Genomic DNA, 22139 nt, shown 5'->3' with positions numbered 1-22139 from the left:
TTGTTAACATGTTCAGCCTCCATTGGCCTAGGGCCTGGGATTCTGAATGTGTTTTCAAGCCAAAAAAATGTTCCAGATGAAAGTGCTAAACCATTGCTGTTGCATTACTGAGCTAGAATGGTGTTAAATTTTAACAGCTAGAGAAGACTGAATACACCTAAACCCTATTAGGAAAAAAATTTAGCAGTGCAGCAATAATTTTGCTGGAATTAGTGAGCGTGGAATGCATTTTTTCATGCCCATGATTGTTTTGTAGGAGTCATTACACGCCTCTTTCCCCCACATGAACATCCTTCTAATTATTTATAAACCAGGGAGACTGGTGTAGTTCATTCTAAATGGCATGGAATCAGTAAGAATAGATAGTTTCGAACTTCAAGGGCCACATTCTCTTATTGACATCCATATGAACTTCAATGGGTTTGCAACAGTTTAAATGAGAGCAGAATTTGCCCTAAAGTCTCTACCAGGAGCCAACCTAAGAAATTAGTGAAGATCTGGGATATTAATAATTTATGGTTTTTTTGGGCTCACATTTTTTTTATTTCACCTGCTCTGCTGTAGGTGGGCACTACGAGAATTAGGCTAGACGCAATACAGCAAAGTATCAAATGGGGAAGACATACAGTCAACTTCATTGCTCGTATAAATGCAGGAAACTCTACTTGTTTCAGTGGAATTGCCCCTGTTTTATGCCAATGGTGAATTTAGCCTATTATTCTTAATGTGGATTTTTAATCTGCATTAGTAGCTCTGTTCAGTCCCCTCAGACAACAGTCATCATGATCTAGGGCAGGACTGAGGCATATAACAAAGGGCTGTACTGAGCTGTAGTGGGGCACCCCCACTCTAGTGTGAAGTCCAAGAAACCATGTGGTTCTGGCAAAACCTCTGGGAACACAAGAAGAGCCTGGCTGATGATGCAATACCCTTGGGGAGAGTGCAGCAGTTACTCCCATCTCTGGTGTAGAATTGTAGGGACTAGACCTGGCTCCCTTTGCATACGGTAGAAGTAACTGTAGAGTCATTGCATTTCCTAAATGTGAGGACTCCCTTTGTGATATACCTCTGAATGGGGAACAGGAGATCCTTGGGCTTTCTGCCTCCCTTGTGTACCTATGAAGGAGTCAAACACCATTTACTCCCTAAATAATTTTTAATGTATTTCCTGATGTGCCGCTCTCCCACTCCTTTCCACCAAATGCATCCGATGAAGTGAGCTGTAGCTCACGAAAGCTTATGCTCTAATAAATTTGTTAGTCTCTAAGGTGCCACAAGTACTCCTTTTCTCCCACTCCTAGATCTATTTGCTTACTGTGATATAATGCATTCAGTAAGTGCCATTTGAGTTGCAAATAACTCCACAGATTTGAATTGCAGTTATAAAATAACAATGCTCTGTGTATCCCATCCAAGAAATAAACGACATAGCTTTAAGTGGAAGTCACAAGGCTGAGATTAGCAGGAGCAACCAACTGAGCGTGTGAGGGTTGCATTTAGACCATCAAAAACCAGGGACAGAGGTGGGTAGGAACACGGAGTTTCTATACAGAGTGGAAGTAAGAGCTTAAACACTCCAGCACAGATAAAGCCTGACCTGGGTGACACCCTGAATTCATGTAAACAGGATTAGAAGTGAGCTATCTACCAGGTTGTGGGACCCAGAGGGGGAAAAATACCTTGGAGTTTGAGTCTGATGCAAAGCTGATTGAAGTCAATGGAAAGACTCTCACTGACTTTACTGGCCTCTGGATCAGGCCCCATATTACCTTGTTTGAGTCTCAGGGTGCCACAAGATGTAATCTGATTCTTTGGGGCTGACCAGTATTCAGTTTATCTGAGAGCTGTTTGCCCACATTGATGCTTTGGTTGAATTATGTTTAAGTTGTGGTCTATTTTTTCCACTTGAAACTCTGAGCAATGGAGCCACACCAGGGATGAACCAGATCCACTACATCTGTTTTCAGCTGGAGCACGTTTATGGCAAGAAAGTGAACAGTGCATACTACAGACCCCCTAAATAGCAATTCATGGGAATGACAGAAGAGGTAGTATTTCTCTTTCCATCTTAATGTGCCCCAGGAAAGGGATGAAAAGGGTAATGAAGAGGTGGAAGAAAATATTGTAGCCCAATAAAAGCAAATATTGAACTGGGTCCTTGTTTGGTCCAAACTCGTACTGAAAATAGGCAGACTCCCCTAGGAATGTGGCTGAGAAAAGCCTTGACCCACCACTCTTTCTTCCCACCACTCCCATTTTTCCATATCTTTGTCAAGTTTTTTTTCTAGTAGATATGTCACAGAAATCTTGCATTTTCAATAGTAATAGACTGTCACCCTTTCATGTGATGTGTTTTAAAATATATGACTTCTATTGAAGGTATATACTTCATAATGTTCAAAGTTATTCTGGGTGAGGCTTCTCTGCATCCTTTGTCAATATCCTTCTGTAATAACCGTTTTCAGACTTTGCTAAAATCTAAGCATCATTCCTATCTGCAACTCACATTCTGTTTATCTTGAGTTGCTTATGCCTCAGGACAATTTCTGAACTCATGAACTTTTCTCTACACAAATTACATTTCATTAGCTTTCACATTAATTTACATAAAGGTCTTGACACTGACAATTTTCTTTACGGATGTTGAAATTCTCATTCTTTTCTCTGCATTTGTTAATTTTCCTAATCCCCCCTGCTTCATAGCAAGAACCACATACAACAAAATTAGCCCTCTTTAAGAAACTATTTAAGCTACGTACTTTCCTTTACGAAATTAAAAATGCAACATGCTAAAATGGTAGAACCTAATCCCAGTACTGTCAGTGGCAAACTCCCATTGACTTCAGTGGGAGCAAGACTGGGCTTTTGAGTCTGGATAGTTAGGGTTCAAATACAATCAAATACATAGTGATATTTTACAGAGAATATAGTGTTTAAAAACTACTCTATCACATTGGATCTTTCAGATTCATAATATGGAATCACAGAAATGTCGGGCTGGAAGGGACTTTGAGAGGTCATCTAGTCCAGTTCCCTGTGCTGAGGTAAAACCAAATACAAAAACAATAATCCAACAGGAGAAAGGCACAGTCTAGAGATTAGGATAAGAAGAGGATAGGAAACTAAGTGGTCCCAAGTTTTAATTCCTTGGTGTCTACAGTTGGGCATCCAAAAACGGAAGCCTCTGAAATTTGAGACTCTGTCCATAAATTTGGCCAAAAATTGTCTTGGCCGAATCTAAGATTGGGATACTTATTCGTACGTTCCCCTGTGAGGCAGTTAAGTGTTAAGCATTAAATTTAGGGAAGTAAGCCCAAAATTCAACAGCTTTTCCCTTTCAGATGGCTTCTTGGCAGTAATTCTGGTGCAGCACATGAAGCCCTAATTTCTGCACAGATTCCTTGGAAGCTGAAGTGCTGGTTTTATCCAACGTTAAGTGAAGTGTGGGCTCTTCTACCAGCAAAAGTGTAAACTAACGTGGCATATCACAGTTTTAAAAAACAATATTGCTGTTTTAAAATAAAAGTAAACCACCTTCAGCCCCTCAGTTGCCCTACTTTAAACATGAATATTAAAGCAATTTTTCTTTAGAGATATTCATATAGTTCCTGACTAAGTCTATTTAAAAGAACAGTCATTTCAACCTGCTCAAATCCAATTCTTTGTGCTGAGCCACTGAAAGAAGAATAAAACAGGCATTTAAAATCCACTTTGGAATTCCAAGGGGGGTAAGGTACATCCATTTTAACCATTAATATTTTCTTGCGTTTCAAATTCCCCTTTTGACACACTTTGTCCTTGGGCTTATTATGTAACAGTCTAAACATCTCTTACTACGTTTTTAATCATTGCTTAAACTGCCCTATTTACTGTGCCTGACTTTGGACCCAATCTATACTTGTCATTCTGGCCAGGCTCTCACTGAAGTAATTGGGACTGGCCATTTTGTTAAGAGTACACCGAGTATTCACTGTGGATCCCTAAAGCACAAGTTAAAAAAATCCCAGCTGTTAAATGCAGCATAGAAATCCTTGTAATATATGAAGTAATATTATTTTTTCAGCAATGACACTATAATCCATCAAGCAAGGCAACTGCAGAATTACTTTCAATAACTTTTTCACATTCCCAATTTGCACTAAAAACACTTCTAATCAATACTTGTTACTGCAGAAAGTAAGCTCAATGTACTGCAGCAGCACATTGTGCACTGTATCTATTTAGGGCTTGATTTTAACAGCTATGAAGGTCAATGTTAACCATAATTAAAATTTTAAAATGGGTCCAGTAACATTTGACTATGATATCTAAAACTACCTACCTACTGCATTTTCACCTTAATGCCTAAATTCATGGCTCATCTCATGGCCTAAATTCAGTGTGATTGGAACAGATTTCATAGTTCAACCTTTGTTTTCAGAGAAAAGGAAAAACAATCATTGAAAGGTTAAAAAATATGGTATCTACACTCTAGACAGAAGCAGCTTCCCTCCCATAGATTTTTGGGGAGAGGGGAGTGTTTGGGGGGATAGAGGAGGAAGAGCTTCCGCTGTGGCATAGTCCAGATGTCTGTTTGGCCCCTGAAGAGTATTTTGCTGGCCCAGGAATCCATACTTCAGGATTTGGAGAATCAGCAAGGGGAACACATATCTCTTTCCTATCGCTCCACAGGGAATCCTCAGAAAAGTTAATGTCTTAACTACTACTGTGCTGTGATTCATCCCTTCAGGGTATTCTAGGGGCAGTGGCTGGTGAGAGAAACCCTAGCATTTTAGCTACCATGAAGCTGTGCTGTCTGCCAGGATAACTGGGGGAAGGAAAGCAGACCATCTGTAAACTTGGCCCAACCCCCTACTACTTCTCGAAGGGTGGGGAGAAAACCCTATCCAGTGAGGGAAAGATCTGAGGGAAAAGTTTGTCTCTTTAATTTCTTCTCCCCCTTTTCATAAGTACCTATATGGGGAGAAGAAATAAGTTGCACATTTTTAATAGCATGTAATTAACTATTGGAACAATTTACCTAGGGATATGGTGGATTCTCCAGGATTTGAAGTCTTTACATCAAGACTGGATGTCGTTCTAAAATATATATGCTATTTTAAGATGTAGGAATTACTGGTTGAAATTCTATGGCCTGTGCTATGCAGGAGGTCAGATTAGATCAGAGGTGGGCAACCTGCAGCCCATCAGGGTAATCTGCTGGTGGGCTTCAAGACAATTTGTTTACATTGACCATCCACAGGCGCAGTTGCCCGCAGTTCACAGTGGCCGTGGTTTGCCGTTCCCAGCCAGTAGGAGTGTGGGAAGCAGCGTGGGCTGCAGGGACAGCTCCCATTTGCCGGGAAAGGTGAACCGTGGCCACTGGGAGCTGCGGGCGGCCATGCCTGTGGATGGTCAATGTAAACAAAACCGTCTTGCAGCCCACCAGTAGATTATCCTGATGGGCGCAGGTTGCCCACCACTGGATTAGATGATCATAATGGTCCCTTTCTGAAATTTAATATATTAATCTTTTCCTCTTAATGTTGTAACCACTGCAGGTGAGGGAAAAAGCGGGTTTCCATAGGAGGGCATGATCCGTCCCATAATAGGGGAGCATGCATATAGTAAATATGTATTTAGAAGAAATTCTCCAAGCCTTTCACAGACAAACCTGAGATCAGGCAAGTTTTGTTACGAATATGAAACTTGTCAAGGTTTAATGGATCTTTCAGAGTGCCTTGGAGTTTCAGGCTCAGTCCAAAGCAAATGAGGTTTGCAAGACTTTAAGGTTTAAAATTAACCCTAACTCCTTGTGAGGTTTATGGTGGTAAACTCAGTTTTATAGATGGGTAAGCTGAGGCACAGATACCTTAAGTAACTTGCCCAAGGCCACGGAACTGGGAATAGAACAGAAGAGTCCTGATAGCCAGTCCCCTAGCTAAACACTGAACTACATACTTTCCCAGTTTTCAGAAGCAAAATAGCGCTAGGATTTCCGAAGAGAAGACATTTAATTTGCTCAATCAAGACCTTTTTATTTTTCCTGCCTTAAAGTTACCTTCATTGGTAGCTGACATTTAAGCTTTAGCTTTCCATTCATTGGAATGGAATTACTAACGCTCTCACTTAAATGCATTCCACATACAACAAATGTACAATACTTACCTTCATGACATCTTCATACTACTACCGTTATATGCAGTAGCAATTCAGTAGAAATAGCATATTTTTAAATGCAATTAATAAAAAGGAACCAATGCTTAATATTGAATAATATGGGAAATACCCACTTGCATGTTAATATACATGATCATGAAACAAGGAACTAGGTACTATTTTGTGAATTAAAATATGTTCTGATTTGATATAATCCACACTGTTCCACATGTAACTTTCATTTTTAACACAAATGCATTTCCCCCATGTAAGAATAGTATATGTATATTTGTAGAATTTACTTTAATTTATTGCTCTTTCAAACACAATGTATGCTTTGAACTTCCAAATTCATACTATATGGACTGATGCCTTTACTAGGTTCTTCTGATTATGTTATGTCTCCAAATTTATCAAATGATAACTGACAATACAAACCTTATAGTTTTTGTCCATTACAAGATGTCCCTCACATCCTGTGGTTCACTAAAATATGCTTTTACATTAACTACATGCAGCTGATAATCCTGGTGAATAAAAAGAAACTTACTTTTATACGTTATTCTTGTTATGGTGTCTCTGTTTAGCATGCGATTTAGAAATGGATTTGATGATTCAGACACCTAAGGGAGAAAAATGAATGTCAAAAACTTTAATCACAAGCTTCACCTTTAAGGAAAATATAGAGTGTGTGTGTGTGTGTGTGTGTGTGTGTGTGTGGAGAGAGAGAGAAAAGTATGGAAAAAAGGGCAGCTATGTGATTGCTTTACAGGACTTTTGTGGGGAGAGGCATAATGAACTATAGATGGATATGTCTCAAACAAAAGTGGTCAGAAAGTTTGCATCTAAAAATAAATTCAATGGAAAATAGAAGGAAAAATAAACACATGGATAAAAATGTGAAATAGGGTCTCGATCTCAGCATAATTGAATTGGGTGGATTTATAGGTGATTAGCACTTGGTATTCTCTCAGAATATTCAATGTCATATCACGTGACATCTCCTGTATCTCCTATTTCAGGTCTCCTCCTCTCCCTGTTGTATCTATTTCTAGTCACTTTTTATCTTTATTTAGAATTGTATGTTATCTGTGAGATTCCCAGCACCAGGCTTTGCAGGCTGCAAGAGAAGTCTGACTGAGCGAATTGCATACTGTGGAAGGTTGTATGTAGAATATCATGCGTATTGGCATTTTAGTTTTGCTATTCATCCTGGGATATTTTATTGCACTGTGAATGGCAGAGCTAACAAGTGTTGTTGTCACTTAGTACATGCCTTCTAAAGTCCTGTTTATACAACACATTTATGTAGCTTGGTTGAGGTTCTGTACCTGGCCTCCTGGCACTCTAATCAATTCTCCCTGCTGTCCTGTCCTGTCTGAGTTACAGTACGTTTCTTAGCGATTGGATGGATGCTGCTGTGACACATGCAGGTTTCAAAACTCTTTTATTGTGAAGCTTGGAAATATCATAAAATGCATAATAGAGCCATTATGGGTATGAACCAGAATCCCACCTCCAAACTGCCCCCAAGCATTGGGAAGGTTCTGTTCTGAATCCTCACCATTTGAGGAACAGGAAACCTCTGAAATCCTTGTAGTTGTTTCCCCAGATTGTGTTTTCTCCTCCCCATGGAACAAGCAAGGGATTCTCCCCCGAATCAGCTAATCCCCCAATATCAGGAGGTGGCTAGGGCATGCCTGATCGAGTGGTATATGGAATAGGATCTGGTGCATTCAGTGCTTTTCTCTGTGAAATTTTTTTTACCCCTCAACATTTAAACCTACTGAAATATTTGGCAGTATGTAACAGTTCTGTGCAGTGGCCATCAAACACTTTGTCTATTTTGATGCACAATTATTTCAGGGAATGATTTACACTGACTCAGACATTCCAAACAAAGCATGCACTGTCACTATATATGGAAGACAAAGACCCAAGTATCTGTGTGAAGGAAAACAACAAATCAGGTTCTACATTTTGGGTTACTCATTACATTAGGAGTGCAACTAAAGTAGTACACAGGAATAATGAAGTTATTCACACAGAACTGAAAATTGTGGGCACTATCCAGGAGATGCTTCGAGTCTACCCCTTTGCACAAACTACAGTTAACTCACTGGGCTCGCCTCACAGTACTGTATATCAGGGAGGAAAGAGATAACCTGAAGATCTTTCTGACAAATACCTCAAATATTACAGCTGTACAAAAGGCAGCAAGGAGGTCCAACTTTCCAAGATAACTGGTGAAATAGATATTTTAGTTATGAGGTTGGTGTTTTGACAGTAAGTTTGATCCTTATAAATTTAGATCAGAGTATACTAAAAGGGATTTTTCTTTTCTTTTTTCTTTTTTTAAAGACTGACTCTATATAATTTCTGGGAACATTGGCTAGATACTTTGAGGTGCATAGTAAATCAGATCATTTTTCCCCTCATAGGAGCAGCTAATGTTTTGCAATAAACACTTAGTAAGGCAAGGTGGAGGATACACAATGGTATAACACATGTATTGCAGCAAGGAGGTGATAAGAGGAGAAGAGGATTCTAAAGTGTTTGAATAAGCTCTGAGTATTAACAACAGATGTAGGGGAGTGTAGAGGGTATGTCTGGTATGAAGGCTAATAGATAATAATCTTATGTTCTTCTACCTGTGTGAAATGCAAAAAAAGTAAAAGACAACTAGATTTTCAACATTCTTCCAGTTTTGATAATCTAAGGTGTTTTAAATGACATTGGTAGGGAAACTCATTTCTTGATTTATAATCAGTCACCACTCCTCTAAAATGCAATTGTTCTCTCTTCCCACTCCTCACCCCCACAAGAAAAGGGTTAATTTTAATTATATATTCACTTTTGCATCTTTTCAGACACCTCAAATCTGCAGAATTAATAACTTCTCTGAGCATCTTAATGTGAAACTATAAACTGCTATAGCTGCCGTTTATTGTATCAAATATGTTTGTTTCACTGTACCTTGTCCTCCCTACCAAACTGTTTTCCCCCCACCTGGTGTGTTTCACCAGACTTCAGGCTCTGTGGAGCAGGGACAGTCTCTTTAATTATGAGTTTACAATGCATAGCACAATGGGGTCTCTTGACTTTTGACTGAAACAACAGGCACTGACACAATACAAATGATGGTGACTAGTGCTAATTCTAAAATTCTGTTCATGGCAAAATCTCAATAATTTAAACATTAGATAATATTTATGAAATTTAAATACTTACTTTCATAAATATAGAAACTACCACCAAGCCATTGGGACTTTTTGCAGCCTCTGTGACATTTGTATACAACTCATGGTTATAGTGGATTAGTTGAACCTAAAAGACGCAGGGGGGGAAATTATGATTAAACAGTGGAGAATCATACCGTGTATTGTCTGTAAATACTATTTTGAGATATATATATATATCCTGTTTGTTTTTATTAGGATCCATACCATGCTAGTAAACTTTCTAACAGTGCAATTTTTCAGAGGTTTTTGCAACATGCATGATTTTAATAATCTCAGTGACCATCTGGCTCAAACTGGCACAGCACCAGGGTGTCGTCTTCTAAATTGCTGTTAAGTGAATTTACCACATATGAAGTGCACTGCAGGGGTTGGCATAATTTCCCTGATGCAACAACAGTTGCCATAGGCATCAAGTAATATGTACTCTTCAGCATCAGCTCAAACTCAGAGCTGTTAGGGGTTGAAATATATTCACAAACATATAAGAAAATGTTGTTGCGCTTTGTAGCTGTTTAAAATTCAAGAGACTAATGTCATTGGCCAAAATTTTCCAGATTGGTTGCCCCGAGTTAAGCACCTGTCATCAACGCTTGTCTTCCCTGGTTCCTCCTGCTTGTTTGTTGCATCAACTTGGCTGCATCTTGTCTTAATTTAAAATCTGTATTTTCGATGGTCAGGTGCTTGGAGCAGGGATTGTTTCTCTTTCTGTATGTCACACAGCACAAGGGGCTCAAATCTGATGGAAGCCTTTGGATACTACTGCAGTATAAATAATAGTAATAAATAACCTGATTTCTCAGGGGTGATGAATGCCCTTTACTCCCAAAGTAGTCAGAGGGAACAGTGGGTATTCAGCATCTCTGACAATCAGGTAACTTACTGAGATGCCTCGCTTTAGGCAACCAAGACTGAAAAATTAGTGCCACTGTTCCAGCATTTTTAAAAGCCTAGCAGCCTGGCATTAGGAATTTAAACCCTAGACCCTCAGAGGGTCATCATGATTTAAACTTAACTTAATGGGAGAAAAAAAATCCACTGGCAATAACAAACAAAGGGAAAAAAAAAGAAAAGAAAATACCTTCATGGCATAAAAAAGCATTTTTACGATCCTGACTGAACTTATAGTGATTCACTGTGTGCTAATTGGTGTGATATTATGCCAGGTACAGAGCATCATGTATGTTATGTAATAATAATAGATTTTAGAAAATGGTCACATCTCATTAAGGTATAAATCTCTGTCCCTTTTGCAAATCCATAGAAAATGGGATTTAAGAAGAGGTAGCTCACCAGCAACTGGGAGAAATGATCCTCCCCCAACATCTGGTCAGGAAGCATTCTCCACCGCACTTCTATAGCTCAGACTATCAGAGTGGCCACTGCTGACTTAAAGTAGGAACTTTGGGTAGTAGATTCATATAGCTACAGACCACATGGGCAGGTAGAAAAGGACTGAGCTAATGATTTACATTTTAGTATCTGAATACTTGGACCTAAGATGAGCACAGAAAATAGACAATATTTCCCGAATTTGGGAATTCTGATTTAAACTCAGATTTAAAATTTAAAAAAACTGTTACATTGTGCTGTCTGTTACACTGGTGAAAATCCAGAATGACTCCACTGGAGCCATTAATGATCTGGAGGATGGTGTCGAATGCACCGTCAGCAAGTTTGCAGATAACACTAAACTGAGAAAAGTGGTAGATATGCTGGAGGGTAGAGATAGGATACAGACGGTCCTAGACAAATTTGAGGATTGGGCCAAAAGAAATCTGATGAGGTTCAACAAGGATAAGTGCAGAGTCCTGCACTTAGTAAGGAAGAATCCCATGCACAGCTACAGGTTGGGGATCGACTGGCTAAGCAGCAGTTCTGCAGAAAAAGACCTGGGGATTACAGTGGACGAGAGGGTGGATATGAGTCAACAGTGTGCCCTTGTTGCCAAGAAGACTAATGGCATTTTGGGCTGTATAAGTAGGAGGATTGCCAACAGATCGAGGGACGAGATCATTCCCCTCTATTCGGCATTGATGAGGCCTCATCTGGAGTAGTGTGTCCAGTTTTGGGCCCCACACTACAAGAAGGATGTGGAAAAATTGGAAAACGTCCAGCGGAGGGCAACAAAAATGATTAGGGGGCTGGAGCACATGACTTATGAGGAGAGGCTGAAGGAACTGGGATTATTTAGTCTGCAGAAGAGAAGAATGAGGGGGGATTTGATGGCTGCTTTCAACAACCTGAAAGGGGGTTCCAAAGAGGATGGCTCTAGACTGTTCTCAGTGGTACCAGATGACAGAACAAGGAGAAATGGTCTCAAGTTGCAGTGGGGGGAGGTTTAGGTTGGATATTAGGAAAAACTTTTTCACTAGGAGGGTGGTGAAACACTAGAATGGGTTACCTATGGAGGTGATGGAATCTCCTTCCTTCAAGGTTTTTAAGCTCAGGCTTGAGAAAGCCCTGGCTGGGATGATTTAGTTAGGGATTGGTCCTGCTTTGAGCAGGGGGTCAGACTAGATGGCCTCCTGAGGTCCCTTCCAACCCTGATATCCTATGAGGTCAAAGGAGTTATACCAGCTGAAATGAGAACACAAACTGACTTCTGTATATTCATATCAAATAATGTTGGCAGAATTAAACTTTGAATTTTGAATTTAAAGAAACTTTAAAAGTTTTGTTCCATTCATACTTCTTGAACTCACAAAGTTTATGTTCTGCTTAGCTCACAACATCAGATCAGTATCAGAACAAAGATTCTCTTTTACCCTCCAAATGGCTAAAGTCTTCTATAGCCAGCAAAGAAGCTGCACCATAGAAGGCTTTCCCCACATGAGATGATCATGGGAAAAAAATCTTGCTAAAATGGGGCTTAATAACCACAATGACTCTGTCCCTATGACGGATAGAATGCTTAGTGCCCCAGTTGTGCAAGGATACAGTAGCAAAGATTGGTGTAGCAAGAGTTACCTGACTTTTTTGCGATGTATTTATTAAAAATAATAATGTTAAGGCCTTTGTTTACCATCAAAATATGTACGTCCATCAACATGTGAGCCAGCAGCAATCAAAGTTATGGCATACATTTCTAAATCAAGCATAACCTACATGATTACTGCCTCATTACTCATAACTTGAGAAATAAATGATGCCTTATAAACTTTGGGGGTATTCAGATGCTATTTTTTCCTATATGGTGCCTTGACTGCAAAATGCATCTGGCATGTTATGTGCAAATGCCTGATCTTGCTGCCCTGATTCACATAAAGTAAAACACCCAACCCCTACATACATGTTCAATAAAGGCATAGTTCTCAGCCACAAGGATATTGGATGAGGTTATAAATTCCCTGTTTGCTTTAGTACGTTGAGCAGGCCTGGACCCTTGGCATACAGCTTTATCTTTTATAACTCTCATTTAACTATCCAAAACAAAACAAAAAAACCTGAATGTGAGGGTCAAAATGGTTGACAATGTATTAATTTTTTACTATTTTTCTCCTCTGCTGGATTGTGAACTATCAGTTGACCTTCTTACAACTGGCACAGTAGGAAATTTTTAAGCAAGACAAAAACAAACAACCTGGAAGCGGGAAGAAAAAATGTCAGAGTAGGCCATGAGCTTTGAGAGCCAGCAGAGTTGGAGGAAGCATTAACTATCCTATTGTGGCATGTCTTCTAAAGGTCTTGTCAAGAATTAATGAGAGTTTTCACTAAACTGCAACCAGAGGTTCCAGGCTTATTAGTCATCAGCTTGTGATGTTACTGAATTTTTATAACATCTTAGCCATAGGGACTGTGCCCTTGTTGACACTCTTAAGCTCAGCAGCATACATTCTGATTTTATTTACTAGCATTCACTCCAGCAGCCCAAGTCGGTCAGTGAATCTGTGAGGAAATAAGTCATGAAATCTGCTTTAGATGGGATTTTCTTGTCTAGCAAGTCCCTGAGTTACCTAGGTCAGCTTTTGTTGATCTAATGAACCAAACTGTGAGTACAAGACTGGCCGGACTGAGTAAAGTAAAGATAAGATACCAACTTCATCTTTCTTTTGTAAGTAGAATTCCCACTGAGGACAACATGCAGAAACAGCGAGAAAACACTCAGTTCCCATTCCAGAGACAGAGTTTGTAGGATCAAGACTAACAGGTGGAGTGAAGGGAAATCATAATGCTGGAATGGGGCTCTAGAATCCATGCCAAATGTCTGAGCTCAAATTGCAGGTGATTAGTGGGCATCTATGCGTGGGTGAATTAACAGGCTTGACCTGATGGGAAATTGGCTCCCTAGTTAATTTATCCACTGTCCTATAATGAATCTCTCTTTCCTGTAATACACTCTGATCCAGAGGAACGTTGGTACTTAGAGTGACCAAACAGCAAGTGTGAAAAATTGGGACACTTTTTTTGGGGTGAGGTGCATAATTGCCTATATAAGACACAGCCCCTAGTATCGGGACATCTGGTCATCCTATTTGTACAAATGCTGTACACTGTACCAGTGCTTCCAATTGGTGCCTGTTCCCAGCTCCCTATTCCTATAGCCCTGCACACAGAGATTATCTCTCCTCCCCCAACTGTTCAAATTGCTCCAAGGCTAGACCCAAATAGTATGTTTAAAAAAAAAAACCCAAAACTGTTTCAGCATAGGTTGAGGCACAACTTCCAACCTTGCTAACTACCATAGTGTTGAATGAGCAATTTTTACTAAGAAGAGCTGGTTGAAAAATGGGAAATTCTTTCTGTGAAAATTGTTGCCGAAAAATGTTCCTTTTTCCACAGTAAAAACACTGAGATTCAATTTTTTTCTAACCAGCTCTGGTAATTAGGGCCTTGATTAATCCACCTTTCCATGAGATAAAAGAATGGACACAGTGAGAGGCCATAGTGGGAATGATTTAGGCTTTAGTATCATTATGGTACCACGATTAGTCATGCGGCCAAAAAGAAAAAATTACCTAATAAATCAAGGGAGAGACGAGGTGGGTAAGGTATTACCTTTTATTGGACCAGCTTCTGTTGGTGAGAGAGACAAGCTTTTGAGCTCCACTTGTCTGTGAAGTTTGAAAGCTTATCGCTCTCAACAACTGAAGTTGGTCCAATAACAGATTTTACTTCACTCACCCTGTCTCTTTCGTATCTTGGGACCAACTCTGGCTGCTGCAGCAACCCTGCCACCAATACATCAAAACAGTTAAAAATTCAGATTGTATCAACTCTCCTTCTCTTTTCCCCTCTCCCCCCGGAACTCAAATTCTATAAACAAGTAATTTGCATATCAACAAATCCTTCCAACTACCTGTTAATCAAAAAGTCCCTTTGGATGAGTCTGACCTGCCAAACAGCACTGTATATAATAAAAATTAAAACCTTCTAAAGCATTCATTTTATTTCCTTTGTTCATAACATGCTAATTAACAACAAGAATCAATTTATGTTAGTAATTGCTGAATAGTCATATTGGTAATGTACACCAAATACAATCTCCAAACAAGCAATTTCCTCCATCAAAATCAAGCTGATAAGCAATTTAGTTAAAATGCGTTGCTAGATGGCCCCGATTCTTCTCCCATTGTGCACAGTGGCAAAACTCCCATGGGACTGGTATTGAGTAGACACATAGATCTTGATTCTCATGATATTAATTGACTACATCAGACATTTTAATAACCAGATTGGCTTAATTTTTCAAGGCAACTAGATTTAAACTCCATTTATAATGACAAGCCAACTACTCTAAATCAACTGAGCAGATGGGGGATTGCAGCAGCTACTTCAATTTAATTCCAGCACAAGAAGTTCATTGTATTACAATTTTTTTTAACAAAAAAACAAGCTTTATGCTGAAGATCCCCAAATGTGCTTGTCTCCAATAACTGGGTATTCACCTACAGGCTACTAAACTAGTTGAGGAATTAGTTTTTGAAAACTATTCCCCAAATATGCAGAAGCATAAAAATTGCATAAAGAAATGGGGTGTGTGTGGGTGTGAGAGAGAGACAGTGAATGAGTGTGCATTAATTTTGCAGGTTTTGCCTTTAAGGAAAAGACCTACAGAATTTAATACAGAGCATTAAACTGTCTCTAAGTTTTTTTGAAGGAACAAAGTGCTTGTTAATCTGATTCAGGGAGACATAGAGTCCTCAGAGTACAGAGTCCTCAGCTTCTATTTTCAAGCATCTTCAGTTTTATTCTCTAAGTAAACAACTGTTTTCCCACAGTTGCAGATGAGGGTGTGTAGTCTGAGCTGAATCAGATGGGGCTGCTTTCTTTGTTCTATTGCTGCTAGCTGGTTTTGAAATACTGTAGTCTGCGCCTTTCAATTATTCAGTCTGAGGAGGAATTGCAGGGACACTTTGCGTTCTGAAACAGAGATGTTGTCTAGACTGGGATTTGTACCAATCTCATCCACCAGTGTAGCTGTACCAGTATAAACTTCTAGTATAAATTGCTATAAAGCACAGTTTGTACCAGTGCAGCTTGCCTTGATGTCAAGTAGGGGCAAGATCCACCAGTGCAATTGTCAGTTTACTCTCTCAATAGCAGGAGTTTGTTCGAATACATGTGGCTGGCCACTAATGGCTGGAATCCAGCTAAATTCCCAGGGTAGGCAGGCTCCCACTATCCAATATTGTAGTTGGATTTAAGGTAACTTCTTGTATGTGCTTTCTGTTTTGTGCACTTTGCGTGGCTCCACTATCTTGACTGTCCTCTTGATCCAGCTGCCCCTCCAGTGCCTTTTTATAGTTTTGTCTTAGTGCTCAAAAAGGTTTCCATAGCAGCAAAAAAAATTAGCAGTTGAAATGAGAATCTCAAAAGGATTCAGCCAGGAGCTCCTGGAGACACTGCCCGGCTAGATTACATCACATATAAAAAGTTTGGATATTGATTATCTTATAGATTGTTACTGCTGCAGTTGTAACCAGTGGAAATCCTTGGGGAGAGTTCTGGCAGGGTGGTGGTATCCGTTTGGGGAGGGATCCTTTCCCCCATTGTTCCAAAAGAGCCCAGATTTTTTTAAGCTTTAGGGCACCCTGGAAGGCCTATCAATACTCTTGGACTTTTCCAGGAAGAATGAGGTGAGGTATTTAAGGTGTATTATCTGTGGTAACTCTCTGTGTTATGGACTTACAGCTTTGTAGGTTGTCCTATAGGTGGCTTATTAGTTTGTTGTTTTTTCTGTTAAAGATATTTATCCTTGCATTGTATGTTTTATATTTGTACAGTGCTTTGGGATTGGAGATATGATTAATACATGTAAGTATTAATTATAAAATGGGGGATAAATTAAAGAATTGCACAGTCGATCACTTAAGGGCACAGTACAATGAGCATGGCAGTGCTACACGGGTATTTTGTTTTCCCCACAAAAGAAATTCATATATTTTTCACTGAACTAATGTTTTATTTATTAGAATGTTCTTCAGTGTTAGGCATGCAGGTCTTTTCTTTCTAGTTTCTATCTACAGAATGGTCATTTTCAAAGTGTCCTGTATGCAGCAGGCTATATAGAAAAGTCTCAGTATAGAATTTTATAGAATGGTTTAAAAATATATAATTCTCTATTAAAGTCTATAAATTTTCAGAGTAACTTCTATAGAAACTTGTGAAATACCTATTGTATTCTATCGGTTTAATCCCTATAATGTTCAGTAGGACTTTTCCGTAAAGGATGGTGCTTTGACCCTATAAAGTTAAGCTTGTTTCTTAGACAAATCTCACCTTTCAAGTGATGGCATTGTTCTTTTTTCTTTAACAAACTCCTCACAGTCAATACAGTAAGGAAAATCTCTTTAAGTTCTGCTTTGAGTTTCAGGGCTCTTAAACAATATAGAATCTTGTTATATGCTATTGATCTTCCTTTGGAAGATTCTCCCACTAAGATTAATTTGCCAAAGAATAACAGATAGTTCCTTTTTTTCCTTGAGCAACAGAAGTTCTGTTTTCAGGGAGAGGGAGGGAATTAAGATTAATCACTCTCATATTAGTCAATGAAAATCCAAAATGTGTCCTTGTTCCATCTCTTCCAAGAATGTGCATTGGACCAGAAGCACACACACAAGTTTTTAGATATCTGAGGTTGGCAGCATTGGGAGTATCAGTATGAGCTGACTACAGTTTATTAGGAGTAGTCTACTATCCCGTATCCCATGCACTGAGTTGTTTACATGCACTGCTAAGTCTCGTAAGGCTTCCTCTTTGCAGAATAACATACTGTTGACATTATAGATCAGTTTCTGGCTAATGTGGGGGAAAGGGCCTAACTCCCTCCCTTAAAAAACATATATGTATGTATATATGCATGTGAATATCATTAAAAAGCTTAATTATTACGCACGCATATTTTGCCTGAGACCAGCTCGAAATATTTATTAGATTGCTCCAATGTTCACATGTCAGGTGCAGTTCTTTTTGGATGCCAAGAGATACTCTACTTGACTTTTCTCTTGATTCCCATACCCCCCAGTAAAGCATGCTGCATAGCTGGTCATATGGAACGCTTCCGTTGTGGCATTTGATCAAAACCATTTGGCCAAGCAAGAGGAGACTGCTGTGCTAGCTTTCCTGGGCACCACAAATTCTATGACTTCTATTCAGCAATCTTTTAAAAATACCTGTGAAATGGTTGTTTAATCTAGTGTGCATATGTAATCTCATGATAAACGTTAGATCGCTGCAAGCGGACAATACAAGCTTCTTTAGCACTGAGATATGGAGAATTATTAGACTGATGGAATTTAAAATCCCACAGTCCATTACACAGAACGTTCTCCTTGCTGCTGTTGGGAGTAATGGAAAACACCTTGTAGGTGTTTGTCTCTGTCTGAGGGGTTGGAGCAAATGCGGTTATATCGTAGCGCTTGGCTGTAGACAATGGCTCCAACCCCTCAGACAGAGACAAACACCTACAAGGTCTCTATCATGCATTCCTACAACTACAATACCCACCTGCTGAAGTGAAGAAACAGATTGACAGAGCCAGAAGAGTACCCAGAAGTCACCTACTACAGGACAGGCCCAACAAAGAAAACAACAGAACGCCACTAGCCATCACCTTCAGCCCCCAACTAAAACCTCTCCAACGCATCATCAAGGATCGACAACCTATCCTGAAGGATGAGCCATCACTCTCTCAGATCTTGGGAGACAGACCAGTCCTTGCTTACAGACAGCCCCCCAATCTGAAGCAAATACTCACCAGCAACCACACACCACACAACAGAACCACTAACCCAGGAACCTATCCTTGCAACAAAGCCCGTTGCCAACTCTGTCCACATATCTATTCAGGGGATACCATCATAGGGCCTAATCACATCAGCCACACTATCAGAGGCTCGTTCACCTGCGCATCTACCAATGTGATATATGCCATCATGTGCCAGCAATGCCCCTCTACCATGTACATTGGCCAAACTGGACAGTCTCTACGTAAAAGAATGAATCAAATGAAACAAATCAGACGTCAAGAATTATAACATTCAAAAACCAGTTGGAGAACACTTCAATCTCTCTGGTCACTCGATCACAGACCTAAGAGTGGCTATACTTCAACAAAAAAGCTTCAAAAACAGACTCCAACGAGAGACTGCTGAATTGGAATTAATTTGCAAACTGGATACAATTAACTTAGGCTTGAATAGAGACTGGGAATGGATGAGTCATTACACAAAGTAAAACTATTTCCCCATGGTATTTCTCCCTCCCACCCCACCCCCCACTGTTCCTCTGATATTCTTGTTAACTGCTGGAATTAGCCTACCTGCTTGTCACCATGAAAGGTTTTCCTCCTTTCCCCCCCTGCTGTTGGTGATGGCTTATCTTAAGTGATCACTCTCCTTACAGTGTGTATGATAAACCCATTGTTTCATGTTCTCTGTGTGTGTGTATATAAATCTCTCCTCTGTTTTTTCCACCAAATGCATCCGATGAAGTGAGCTGTAGCTCACGAAAGCTTATGCTCTAATAAATTTGTTAGTCTCTAAGGTGCCACAAGTACTCCTTTTCTTTTTGCGAATACAGACTAACACGGCTGCTACTCTGAAATCTGATTTAGAGTGTACACAGAGCACATTTCCAGTCCAGCAGGAAAGGAGAAGCAAACTGAATTTCTCTGGTAGACAAGTTAAGTGTTTTGATGCAAAGTCTTTGCAGCAAGTGACTTAGATCTCATTAAGGAAAAAAAAAGATAAAGTTTTGTATATACAAGGTTTATTAATAACAGTTAAAGGAATAAATTTAATTTGAATGTAATTGGCGTCCATTCAGTAATGAAAGTGTAATGAATGAAAACCAAGAAATAAAGTATTTGATGGTCATATCTTAAAATACAGATGTTGCTACAGTTCTTTTAAAATAGACCTCAGGAAGAGGAGCGAGGTCAGAATTCTTTTGTCACATTCATTCTCTGGATCTGAAATTAGTTCATTGTCCTCACGTTGTGAGAGAGATTCTGAAATTTCTGTGATGTCCACAGACATTACCATCTACTATGTCTTATCTAAAAATGACTTCTTTTTTTTTTAATGGTCTAAATCAGGGAGTCTCAAAGTTCATTGCACCACAACCCCCTTTTAACAACAAAAATTACTACATGACCCCAAGAGTGGGGACCAAAGCCTGAGCCTCACTGGCCCAGGCTGGGGGGACCAAAATCCGAGCCCTGCCACTCTGGTGAGGAGGGCCTAAGCCTGAGCCACATCGCCCTAGGAGGGGGGCCTGTAATCTGAGCCCCGCCACCCACAGCTGAAGCCGTTGGGTTTGGCCCTGGGTGGTGGGGCTCAGGCGTTGGTCCCAGGCCCCAGCAAGTCTAAAACCAACCCTGGTGACCCCATTAAAATGGGGTCATGACCCACTTTGGGGTACCAACCCACAGTTTGAGAACCCCTGGTCTAAATACATTAAAGAAAGTAGGTGTCCTGCAAGATGTTATGGCATTTGGCCACTGTGAGTGATATATCAAGGTTTTTAGCACATTTGATCTTGTTGCTGTTTTTCCTTCTTGCCAATACCACGCATCACTTCAGGAATTGAACGTGATGCAGTGGAAGGTGCTATCTTGCTGATGCTATGACATAGGGTCTAATCCTGCAAGGTTCAAAAGGTCCTAAATGCTCAATGGCTTGAATGGGATGTGAAGATGGAGAGTTCATTTCATTCAGGATCAGGTCTACAATGACTAGCTGAAAGCACTTCTGTTGCAAAATATAAAAACATAGCACTCCAAGTCAGTAGATGCTGTTTCAGTAGCTGAGCTAGTACTGTATTTCGGACTATGTGTATTTTTTTCTGCTCTCTCTTATTTCTAAAAATCCCACCCTCCCCAAAAGGTTTCGGCCACTGTATGTTTATTAACAAAATTTGGTGAAATGATCTACAGACTACATTAGAACACATGCTCTGAGCTTTCCTGACACCTGTAGGGATGTCTATATGTGTACAAGAATATGTCTGTATCTCTGATTTTTTACTATATAAAAGACAGAGTCACAATTAGTAAATTCCAAGTCTTAAAAGTCTTTTGAGTTTATTTCATGCACTGTATTCTTTGGACAACTTCTCATTTATTATTTTTTTAAGCTCTTCCTTAGAGCGTGCTTGGCACTGCATAAGGCACAGATACCTGCCCAAGAGAACATGCATTCTAGAGTATCATAAACAGCCAGCTTTTTGAAGATATGTAAAACAAAAGAGACAATATTACAGTTGTATTTTCCATTAGATCAAAAAATCCGCCCTGGTTGGTATGAGCTTGAACAAATCCTTAAAAACACATAAAAGCAAATGTATTTGTTTATACTGATCTCAAAAATATTATTTGAGCCTATTAGCCAATAGATTATTCTTCCACTTTAATGAAGAGCCTTAATTGTTTCTCAAGGAACAACTTGCAGGCCCTTGTCAAATGATGAATATACTTTCATACTGTTTTGGTAACTCCAGAGCTACTTCAGAAAGGAGAAGGTAGATTATAGTTTGCCATAGTCTGTTATAGCCTGCAGCTATAACATTTTTGTGCTGTATTGCCACCTTCTTGATCCTGCTATGAAAAAATATTGTTATTACTTTAAAAGGTAAAATAAATAATTACAAAAATTACATACACCTTTTTTTAATCCTCTCATTGGGTGAAATCCTGGCTGTATTGAAGCCAAAGGCAAAACTGACTTCAGTAGAGCCAGGATTTCACCCTTGGGGTCCAATCCTGCAAAGTCTCTCCAAAGATTCCTCTCAAGGAGATTAAAGTTTGGAAGACTGGGTACTAGAAAACATTGCTGACACGCTTTAAGTAGTTAAGAATATGATGCATGTTAGTTGTCTTTTTGCATACCTGAAACATCTTTCTCTCTCTCACAGGGTGATCCACCAAGAAATATTAATGTTGCCCAAGATGCTATTATCCACATACTCCTTATTAATTAATTCATACATCTACTTGTCTTTTGTTGTTTTATTTTGCTAAAATCACAGGAGTGGTATGCTTTTATATGTTGGTATATTGGTGAAATAAATTTTACCTGACCACCTAGACTTCCAGCAGTTTACTTAGCATTTTATCACACTGCAGTGTGGTTTCAAGATTAAAGTAAATTAAAAAGATTGATTAAATTTAATACAGCAAAGTAGCAGAATGCCAAAAACATCTGTTTCACATCATTTTATTTTATAAATCTCTAGTATCTTTGGCATCCTCACTGTATTAAAAATAAAGTTGTTTAGCCTCTTGGTGACAAATTGCTTTTTGCTTTTTATTGCTTTAGC

The 22139-nt window shown here is 39.4% G+C and overlaps 1 protein-coding gene and 1 long non-coding RNA gene across 5 annotated transcripts in view; one reads left to right on the top strand and one right to left on the bottom strand.

Annotated features, from left to right (window-relative positions):
* Positions 1-21910, top strand: part of LOC122456587 — a 177169-nt gene extending 155259 nt beyond the window's left edge. The window contains exons 8-9 of the long non-coding RNA XR_006275534.1: positions 7215-7300; positions 21735-21910. This is a non-coding gene — a long non-coding RNA (uncharacterized LOC122456587). The remainder of the gene's footprint in view (positions 1-7214; positions 7301-21734) is intronic.
* CA10 (carbonic anhydrase 10) overlaps positions 1-22139 on the bottom strand; it is a 343800-nt gene that overhangs the window by 7554 nt on the left and 314107 nt on the right. For all 4 annotated transcript variants that reach the window (XM_043496470.1, XM_038371154.2, XM_038371155.2 and 1 more), the window contains 2 exons: positions 9370-9465; positions 6689-6761 (listed from right to left, as the gene is read on the bottom strand). In XM_043496470.1, coding sequence (XP_043352405.1) covers positions 6689-6761; positions 9370-9465 — 169 coding nt within the window. The remainder of the gene's footprint in view (positions 1-6688; positions 6762-9369; positions 9466-22139) is intronic.

The sequence above is a fragment of the Dermochelys coriacea genome, chromosome 14 (genome assembly GCF_009764565.3).
Source record: "Dermochelys coriacea isolate rDerCor1 chromosome 14, rDerCor1.pri.v4, whole genome shotgun sequence".
Classification (NCBI taxonomy): domain Eukaryota; kingdom Metazoa; phylum Chordata; order Testudines; family Dermochelyidae; genus Dermochelys; species Dermochelys coriacea.
The sequence above is the reverse complement of the archived record's forward strand: the minus strand, read 5'-3'. Positions and strand labels throughout refer to the sequence as shown.